This window comes from Vanacampus margaritifer, chromosome 5 (assembly GCF_051991255.1).
Source record: "Vanacampus margaritifer isolate UIUO_Vmar chromosome 5, RoL_Vmar_1.0, whole genome shotgun sequence".
Taxonomy (NCBI): Eukaryota; Metazoa; Chordata; class Actinopteri; order Syngnathiformes; family Syngnathidae; genus Vanacampus; species Vanacampus margaritifer.
This window is the reverse complement of record NC_135436.1, coordinates 6815001-6825000: the sequence shown is the minus strand read 5'-3', so window position 1 is coordinate 6825000 and position 10000 is coordinate 6815001. Positions and strand designations below refer to the sequence as shown.

Here is a 10000-nt window from a genome sequence, read left to right as displayed (position 1 = left end):
AAATCATGGTGAGAGCCATTATTGAGAAAGTATGAATTATTATTTACACATTCATACATTTTGGTATTTTTTTGTGCAAGTATCTAAGTTGATGTGTCGAATCTGCTGCTCTCCGCCATTCACTCGCAGTTACCTATGGTATGCTAGCATCTGATTGGATAGTGTTTGTCAGCTGATAGGGGATCAGGAAGTGTTGTCGCTCAAGCTGTGTTGAATGATGAATAAAGTTTAAATTAAGAATGAATCCATCTCCATCCTGCCTTTTCATTTTATAAACAGTGTCCCATTAACCAACAACGAATCCTCACATGATTAGACTATAGCTACGCTACGTGTATTTCTTGTAAGCTTCTGAGTTTTTTTCTCGCAAATCTGCCACTTTGTCTGCAAATTTGCAAGAAAAAACTCATAAATTTGTGAGTTTTTTTCTCGGAATATTGTCCCAGCCTTTTAAATATATATTTATTTATAAGTGGCCCTAATATGCCGTCGTAAACAACATCAGCCATGGAAAAAAATTAAGAGACCGCCCTTGTTTCTTCAGTTTCCTCTTCATTTTAAATGCCTAGAAACACCAATGGTACTTTTTGTTTGGACCAATATATTAATGACAACAAAAACAGCGGTCAAAGGGGAAGAGCTGATCAAGACATTTTCCAAACAATGACAAAAATCACTTCACAAGTTTTCATGTTCAAATGAAACATCTTTCACAAACAAACTACTTTTGATGTTTAAATGGTCTATGGTACAGTTCATGTGCTCCGGGAGGTGGATCAGGGGAGTCCAGGAAAAAAAGCAGGAATGGAAGATGGAGATCTACTGCTAGCGGTCAACGGAGAACCAGTGGAATTCATGGAGCATGACGATATTGTCAAAATGGTTCGGAAAAGTGGTGAGAGAGTCAGCTTAACTGCTATATCCCTACCAGGGAGACACCTCTTCAGAGAGGTACGTTCCAATACATTGTGCTTTGCACACAAAAAAGAAAAGTAAACCATCATTTGGGAATTAGAAATGGACTCTGTTGTGTTTTGCTTTTCCTGCAGCTAGGTATTTCTCCCCTGTTCTTTCATGATGAATTCATACACCAGGATGACTGCGTCCTAAGTCAGACTGGAATTCAAACAGCACAGGTATCACATCAGCTCGACTTCCAACCATCTCATCTTGTCAGTACAAAGACACTTTTATAAAATGCAGTGGAGAAAATTATTTGACCACCTGCTGATATTTGTAAATTTGTTAATTTTTGCACTTTACGTCACTCTAGAGTATAAGTCATATCAGTATAATTTCTTTCTTTCTTCTGCTTCCATTTCATACACAGCAAATTCTGTAGTTTTAAATTGAGTTAAAAATTTTGTGTTAATTATTTTGAGTTACTGGGTGTTGATTTGGGTGTTATTTGAACACTCACAGTGAAGAAAAAGCTCTATGGGTGGTGTTATTTCAGCGAGTCAAACTAATTGATTCCAGCCTGAGTTACCTTATGCATCCGGGCTCTTTTCTCCTGCAAGGCAGCTACGTTTTTTCCCTGGATTTTAAGGACAACTCTAGGTCTGGATTATTTGGTTTTTATAAATTAAGGATGAAATTATACAGTTCTTGAATTATTTTGTTCATGAGTTAACATAGAAAAAGCATGTGAAACAGAACGTTTCTGGATTTTCATGATTAGTGTAATTTATGTTCATTATTAAGTGGATATTTTGCCGTACCGGCAATTCGTATTTACCATGAGACGTGCGGGAACTAGGCCTACAAGAAAGAATTTTGCGGCAACGCACATGTACTCTCGTGGCGTACTTGTTAGTGTTGTTGCCTCCCAAGTGCTAGGTACTAGGTTCAAGTCCCACTTTCTCCATTTGTGTTGGAAAGTAAAAACTTGTCAAAAAGTAACACTTAATCTTATGGGAATTAAAAGAATGAATATAACACTTCATGGTTAAAAGTAACAACAAAACTGAGAAATTACTGCCAAAAAATGAAAGGAAATAACAGTTTTAAGTGTTAAGAAATAACACTGATAATGTGATAAAATAACACTGATAGGTGAAAGTAGATACAACTTTAAAGTGTAAAAGTTCAAATAACACTATAGGTGTTGTAATTTCACTATAGCAATGAATTAAATTTTTACACTTCGGGAAGTGTAAATTTAACTCGTAAATGGTGAGAACAATATAAACTCAGAGAAAGTGTTAAATTTAACACTATGGGAGTTCAATTTACACTTATGATTTTACTGTTTATTTTACTTTCTTTTGGTGAATTAGCGCCACCTTCTTTAGCGTGCTATAAAGATGGCCACCAGTGATAATGCATGATTACTTTATCAAAATTTTTTGGTGGCCAACACGATTAGGGAACAGGGATTTTGGGTGCCAGTCCAAGCGCTACTATTATTATAAAAGTCGAGTCATACCTGAGAATAAATTGCAGGAACAAGCAAATTGCAAAAAAAAAAAGAAGAAAAAAAAAAGTGAGACTGATAGAGATCTGTAGTCACGTAACTCATTTCTTTACACTGCCATGCTGGCAGGACATTGGTGAATGATTTACAATAGAAAGCAGTGATAGCATTAGCATTATCAGTGATTATGCGGCAATGAAGGATTAAATCAATCTCACCATTACAAGGCTTTTGTTTATCACATAACTCAACGTCATACCAGTGCTTGCTGTTTACTAATCTGTCTGGTGGATTCACCTAGGTGGACAACTCCTACCTCTGACAAGGTCACCGGTGGGGGGTTAGAACAACAATGAAGCGAAATAAAGTGTTTCTATTCTGACAAAAAAAGTATAATTTACATTTAGCACTGTGCATAGTGGGATGCGTGACATCTACATCCAGAAGTCTTTAGTTAAGACAATATGGTATATTGATGGTCTCTGTTTAAAAGTTTATTTATCAGAGACAGAATTTAATAAAAACATAAACCATAAATACTCTGAATTAATTTAAGTATGATTGAGGAAAATATTTATCCTCAAAACTTGGACAATCCTTTTTAGAGGTCAGCATACAGATAGAATTCAATGTGGTTCACTTTTTCCACATTTTAGGTTCCAAAATGAAAACATTAAACATTTCTTGACAATAATATGTTATGTGAGACCTCACTAGTCTAAAAATGACATTATTTGATTAATATTACATTTGTGGAATATGAGTTATGAAGCAAAATCCAGCCGTTTTTATCCATCTCAGGGGGCGGCCATTTTGACACTTGCTGTCGATTGAAGATGACATCAGAGTTACTCAGGCTCAGGCAACAACCAATCACAACTCACCTGTATTCTGTAGCTATGCTGTGATTGGTTGTTACCTGAGATCTAGGCAACATTGATGTCATCTTCAGTCAACAACAAGTGGCAAAATGGCTGCCCCTTTGTGATGGATAAAAACGGCTGAATTTTGCTGGTGAACTCATATTTCACTACCACACTATTAACCAGAATACATACCATATTTAGACTAGTGGGGCTGCATACAACATATTCCCCTTTTAAAGATTCTACACAATATACCACAAAAAGGAAACAGTTTTTTTGTTTAATGTAGTTTTTTGCATGTCAGAAGTATTGACAGCCTTTGCAGGTAAATATTTCCATTCGCCATCTTTGAGACGTTTCTTCATCTTAAGAGTCCACCTGTTCAGTTGATTGGACATGGTTTGGAGACAAACGACTGTACATACTGTAAAGCAGAGGTGGCAAATATATGTCCAGAAAGTAAAGACCCTGCCACCGTTTGGCTTTAGCTCCAGGTGCTAGCTAGCTAGCTCCCTAGCTAGCTCCTATAGTGCTTGTTTACCTTTTAGCTAGCTCCCATGGTGCTTGTTTACCTTTTAGGGAGCTAGCTAGCATCAGGGGCTAAAGCTAAATTAACTGATTCAAGTTTTTTTGTTGTTGTCGGAGAAAGCTTGGTAATATCTTTAGCTAAAACAGGCGGTTGGAGCGTGGTGGGAATAATCTTTGGTCAGTCAGCATTTTTTGAGTAGACGTGATGCCAATTTTAGAAAGGTCTGTAGTACATGTTCATCATGTTTGACCAATGTTTACCCAGTGACCGTGGTCCCAACTTTCAATCAATATCAACAATAGCTAAAACATACGAAAGCTGATGCTTTGAAGTAGGAAAACTGTACCATGTGCTTTTTTTACTATTTTGTGCAGCCTCAAAGATTTGGTGATGCTCTCTTGTGACGGTATCATGGAAATGAAGGAAGCCAATCCACCCAAAGCCGGAGATGAAGGTTAAAATAAGTTTTGGCTCAAAACCTTTTGAAGTAATTAACATGCTGGCAATGGATCAATCTGTTAATAAAGATTTTGTCATACTCTAAAATGTCAGTTGTCTTAATAGAAGTTCTCAGTCAAGCTAGAAACAAACTCATTTTAAATTCTTTAGGATGAAAGAATTCAGATTAAAATAAATAAATAAAGCAGTTGATCAATAAGAGAAATAAGAGTCAAACAAATGATTGATTTGTTTAAATGTCACATTTAATTTTAACATTTTCCGGAAGAATCTTTTGGGTCAATTTCACATGTCCAAAATGACAATCATTAAGAGGATACCTAATCATTAACCTTGATTTACAGTTCAAGAGGGAATCATTTCATAGATATACTGTATGTATGTATATATATACTGCAGATTTATTCAGGATACAGTGCATCTGATTAAAACATCATACAAAACATTTTCAAAATAGCTAATTAAACAAATCCAGTGGTTGCAAAATTGTGGTTAGTTTCACAAAAAGGTATGTCAGTTATTACTCAACAAATATTTGAAGTGAGTATAATTTTATTCAAGTACTTCATTCCAACACAAAATAAAGCAAAAGGCGTTTTTGACACAAGATGGTCATCATGTAAAAGATGGCAAGGGAGAGCAACAACTTGGACCACTGATAGTTGTGCTCATTCCTGAGAAATTTCACTTCAGTTTCCAATTAACACAAAGTATTCCTTTAAATCAATAGGTCTTTTGAAGGACGGCAATCATCTGTCAAGAAATCGTACTGATAAAGAGTGAAAGATGGGCAGATTCATAAATATATTTACTGTGGATTCCTTTACATTATACATTTTGCTGTGTAATTAATACTGCTTTGTACTTGGTCAAAATTGCATTAATGTTCAATTATCTATTTGTCTTTCTGTAAAAGAAGTTCACTTAAGAAAAAGTTGGATTCCACTATACCACTCCAGTAAATATACAAGCAGCCATTTCGCCTAGCCGAGCTAGATGATAGATGTAAAACAACCAGAACCTAATTTAATGTGCAATCAGACCTGTATGTATGGAGGACCAAAACTGCCTAAATTAAAAATAAATAAATGACTAAATAAATAACATTTAATTATTTATTTTTGAATATATTTCAACATTTATTTTTATATTTATATCTTGAATCTTGTTTTAATTTTTTTTACTTTTATTTTTTTATTTAGGGATAAAAATATATATTTGTTGTTTTTATTTCCATTTAGATATATTTTTGCATTAAATTTGTGAATTATATTTTTTACATCAGTTTTTATTTTCACTTTTATTCATTTATTTAGTCATTTATTTATTTTAGTGTTTTGGTCCTCCATAGTATGAACCTTCATGTTGCAGCCTTTTGCAAAAGACATTTCAATTCAGAAGCTGTGAGGCCTCACAAAGACACGTGTGCGCCTTCTCGAATCCTATGGAGGCAATTTAGATGTATCTAATGGTACATCTCAAGAGCAATTAATTATTAAAGCCATACGGACATTAATGAAAAAAAAGGTGGATAAAATTAGGAGAATCAAATTATTACGATAAGCGTGGAAGAGATCGCCCGGAGTTCCTTTTTTTTTCTTTTCTTTTTTTTGGGAACTCGTAGTCCCTAAAGGCTCTGGATGTTGTGGGGCTGTCGTGGTTGACACTTCTCTACAACATCGCGTGGACATCAGGGACAGTGCCTCTGGATTGGCAGACCGGGGTGGTGGTTCCCCTTTTTAAGAAGGGGGACCGGAGGGTGTGTTCCAACTTTAGAGGGATCACACTCCTCAGCCTCCCAGGTAAGGTCTATTCAGGGGTGCTGGAGAGGAGGGCCCGTCGGGAAGTCGAATCTCGGATTCAAGAGCAGTAGTGTGGTTTTCTTCCCGGCCGTGGAACAGTGGACCAGCTCTACACCCTCAGCAGGGTCCTCGAGGGTGCGTGGGAGTTCACCCAACCAGTCCACATGTGCTTTGTGGACTTGGAGAAGGCGTTTGACCGTGTCCCTCGGGGAGTCCTGTGGGGGTGCTTCGGGAGTATGGGGTACCGAGCCCCCTGATACGGGCTATTCAGTCCCTGTACGACCGATGTCAGAGTTTGGTCCGCATTGCCGGCAGTAAGTCGAATTTGTTTCCTGTGAGGATTGGACTCCGCCAAGTTGCCCTTTGTCATCGATTCTGTTCAGAACTTTTATGGACAGAATTTTTAGGCGTAGCCGAAGCGTTGAGGGGTTCCGGTTTGGTGGCCTCAACATTGCATCTCTGCTTTTTGCAGATGATGTGGTGCTGTTGGCTTCTTCAAGCTGTGATCTCCAGCCCTCACTGGAGCGGTTTGCAGCAGAGTGTGAAGCGGTTGGGATGAAGATCAGCACCTCCAAATCGGAGACCATGGTCCTCAGTCGGAAAAGGGTGGAGTGCCCTCTCCGGGTCGGGGATGAGATCCTGCCCTAAGTGGAGGAGTTCAAGTATCTTGGGGTCTTGCTCACGAGTGAGGGTAGGTTAGAGCGGGAGATCGACAGGCGGATCGGTGCACCGTCTGCAGTGATGCGGACGCTGTATCGGTCCGTTTTGGTGAAGAAGGAGCTGAGCCGAAAGGCAAAGCTCTCGATTTACGTTCCTGCCCTCACCTATGGTCACGAGCTGTGGGTCGTGACCGAAAGAACAAGATCCCGGATACAAGCGGCCAAAATGAGTTTCCTCCGCAGGGTAGCCGGGCTCTCCCTTAGAGATAGGGTGAGAAGCTCGGTCATCCGGGAGGGACTCAGCGTTGAGCCGCTACTCCTCCACGTTGAGAGGAACCAGTTGAGGTGGCTCGGGCATCTGGTTTGGATGCCTCCTGGACGCCTCCCTGGGGAGGTGTTCCGGGCATGTCCTACAGACGGGAGGCCCCGGGGATGACCCAGGACACGCTGGAGAGACTACGTCTCTTGGCTGGCCTGGGAACGCCTTGGGATCCCGTCGGAGGAGCTGGCTGAAGTGGCTGGGGAGAGGGAAGTCTGGGCTTCCCTGCTACAGCTGCTGCCCCCGCGACCCGACCCCGGATAAGCGGAATTGAAGACGAAACGGAAAATTATTACGATAATTTAGTTAAAATAAACAGAAACACAATTCTACAAGAATAAAAATAAAAATGATGACTGCTGGTCTCAAATGTTTGTATGGCAATATCTAAATTCACTTGTTGAAATTACGGCTCTTTTGTAAATGAACGTATCGTCTTGTCTTTGAATATTTTTTTTTTGTCATTGTGGGCCCAATACTCCTTCAGTGGTGCCTTGACTCACAAGTTAATTTGTTACATGACCACACTCATAACTCAAATCACTCATATCTCAAAAAGATACCCCTGCTGTCATGAATGGAAACGCCCTTAATCGGATCCATGCCACTACAGACGGGTTTTTTTTCCTATATAAAAACATTCAAAATAATGTAAAGAAAATAAAGCCTAGTTAGGCTGAAAGTAAAATAAAATTTGCGAATCATAGTTTATGTATGCATGCAATATTGGAACCAATAATTGGACACAACAAAAAATTGGCCTAGCCTAGCATATCTTGGAGAACTTGTATGTTGAGGCACTCTTAAACCACGGTATCACTGTATTTTTCAAAGTCACCATATTTTGTAGTCATTTTAGCACAAGGCTACAACAAAACTAAAACCATTCGGTTGGCTGACTACTTTCTCAATGCACTGTACATGCCTAATAGGTTTCTTTTCTTTTTTTTTAATTAAGCTAACATGCTAACACCTAGCTAAACTTGATCGCACTCTGGAGTCTAATGGCTGCTTTAATTTTGGCTACACTTGACAGTAAAACTGCCAACAACTATAAGCTTCATTTAGCATGCTTGGTGAATTATACATCTAGAATGTGATGGTTTTCTTAAGATATCCATTTACGTCCTTGACACAGCGCTTTGAACACAAACAGGGCCATTTGGGGGTAAGAAGTCACTCTTCCTCGCCAAAAGCTAATGTCTTATTTATATTAATATGATGGAGCCAAAACTTGCTAACAGTCAGGTAACCCTTTGGCTACTGATGGGAAATGGCCACAAAAAAAAAAAAAACAGGTGACTCAAATTTGGAGTTGAATGTTGAGGGAGAGTAAGGGGGGCGGGCGGGGTCGTAGATTTGATCATTTCCGTATAAAAGCTTGAATGGACATTCAAGTGTTTTTGATTCATCTCCACGAACGTTTGGAGGTACACAAAACCAAGTTAGAGAGCTTCAAGAGGTAGAGACCAACACGGTGAATCCTTTATATACATATTCACGCGGTGTTGCTGCAATGACAGAGTGAACATCAATAACAAAACAAGCCTTCTCTTTATCTACAAATGAGCTGTACACACAACATACAGCTGATATGACTGCGTATTCCACTGGACAGCCTTGTTTGTCCTCTAGATTTACTAGTTGCAGGGTAAAAAGAAAAAATATATATACATTTGTATGCAAGGTTTAAAAATAAAATTAACTTTACAGCCTTCGAAATGTGCAGGCTAATACAATTTCTATACAGTGGTACATTTTAGGTTGGTGTGTGTATATTAGCTTCTCTATTTCACATATATACATAACCATACTTTTTGAGGTGTGAGGAAAACGCATGCCTTACAAGAACAAGATAGAAAATAATTCTAAAAATATATTAAATAATTTACTTCAATGCTATTTCTTTTCTGGATACAAGTATGAAGAGGAGATAGGCAGACCTCAGAATCTTATTACCATTTAGAAACAAAACGTTAATATGCTACTTATTTCCTGTCTATGCTCTTTTACGATAACTCATGAATAGAGAGCTAGTCAATAGTCAATATATGCGTGATATATTCTCAACTCCACTTTATTTATACAGCGCTTTCACAACAGCGGCAGCTGTAACAAAGCACTTTACAGAACACAAATACACTAATTACAACCTTGAGCGAACGCTTTTGCTTGTTTGACTGGTTTCTAGCTTGGTGCATTTTCTTTTTGATGACAAGTCTACGTTTAACCATCTTGTCCTCAGAACAGCAAGCAGATAAGAAATGTTTGAAAAGAGACAGTTTCCATATATATATATATATATATATATATATATATATATATATATATATATATATAAAAACTTTAAGAAAAGGCAGGAAGGAAAATGGGAATCCATGCTGTTGTACTATAAAAAGGATCTGCAGCATACAAAAGAAAGAACTTACACGCCTGGAAGATGTTCTTCAAGACTGAGTTTTCTTTAAGTTTCAAAAGGGTCTCAATTAATTTGATCAAAAGAAAACCTGCTACATCTTTTTCTTTGTGTTTTAGGGAAGAATCGTGTTGACAAACATTTCCGTTCCCATCTACTGGCCGTTGCTTGTTTCCATACAAATGAATTTACTTTGATTATTCTTTCATATTTCAAGACAGACAGGCAGCAATGAATGAAACAATGAAATCAAACTGATTTTGACATCTCTTCCAGAGAATTACAGAAAAGATGAACGAGACTATCTTTTGCTTTCTTTGAGTGAGTTCAAGATAAGGGTGATTAAATTACTAGGTACATAAGTGCTAAACATTACAAGGAACAGTGGTTAACTTTACTCCTCTATGACTGTTAAAATTAAAATCTTTCTTTAAAATGTTAACCTAAGTTTACATTTGCATAATTTCACCATTTTGTCACCCAAACTTATTTCCTAGCCTAATTTTGTTATTGTCATTATAAACCCACAAAGCA

General features: G+C 37.9%; 2 protein-coding genes across 3 annotated transcripts in view; one reads left to right on the top strand and one right to left on the bottom strand.

Annotated features, from left to right (window-relative positions):
- LOC144052422 (Na(+)/H(+) exchange regulatory cofactor NHE-RF4-like) overlaps positions 1-4228 on the top strand; it is a 15583-nt gene extending 11355 nt beyond the window's left edge. The window contains exons 8-10 of one of the 2 annotated variants that reach the window (XM_077566474.1): positions 755-951; positions 1050-1136; positions 4186-4228. In XM_077566474.1, coding sequence (XP_077422600.1) covers positions 755-951; positions 1050-1136; positions 4186-4215 — 314 coding nt within the window. In that variant the 3' untranslated portion in view covers positions 4216-4228. Of the gene's footprint in view, positions 1-754; positions 952-1049; positions 1248-4185 lie in introns of those variants that run through there. The other variant, XM_077566473.1, reaches the window with a different exon arrangement.
- Positions 4229-4493: 265 nt separating this feature from the next.
- nlk2 (nemo-like kinase, type 2) overlaps positions 4494-10000 on the bottom strand; it is a 49233-nt gene continuing 43726 nt past the window's right edge. The window contains exon 11 of the mRNA XM_077565845.1: positions 4494-10000. This exon is cut by the window's right edge and continues 1073 nt beyond it. The gene's annotated coding sequence lies outside the window, so the exon portion shown is untranslated.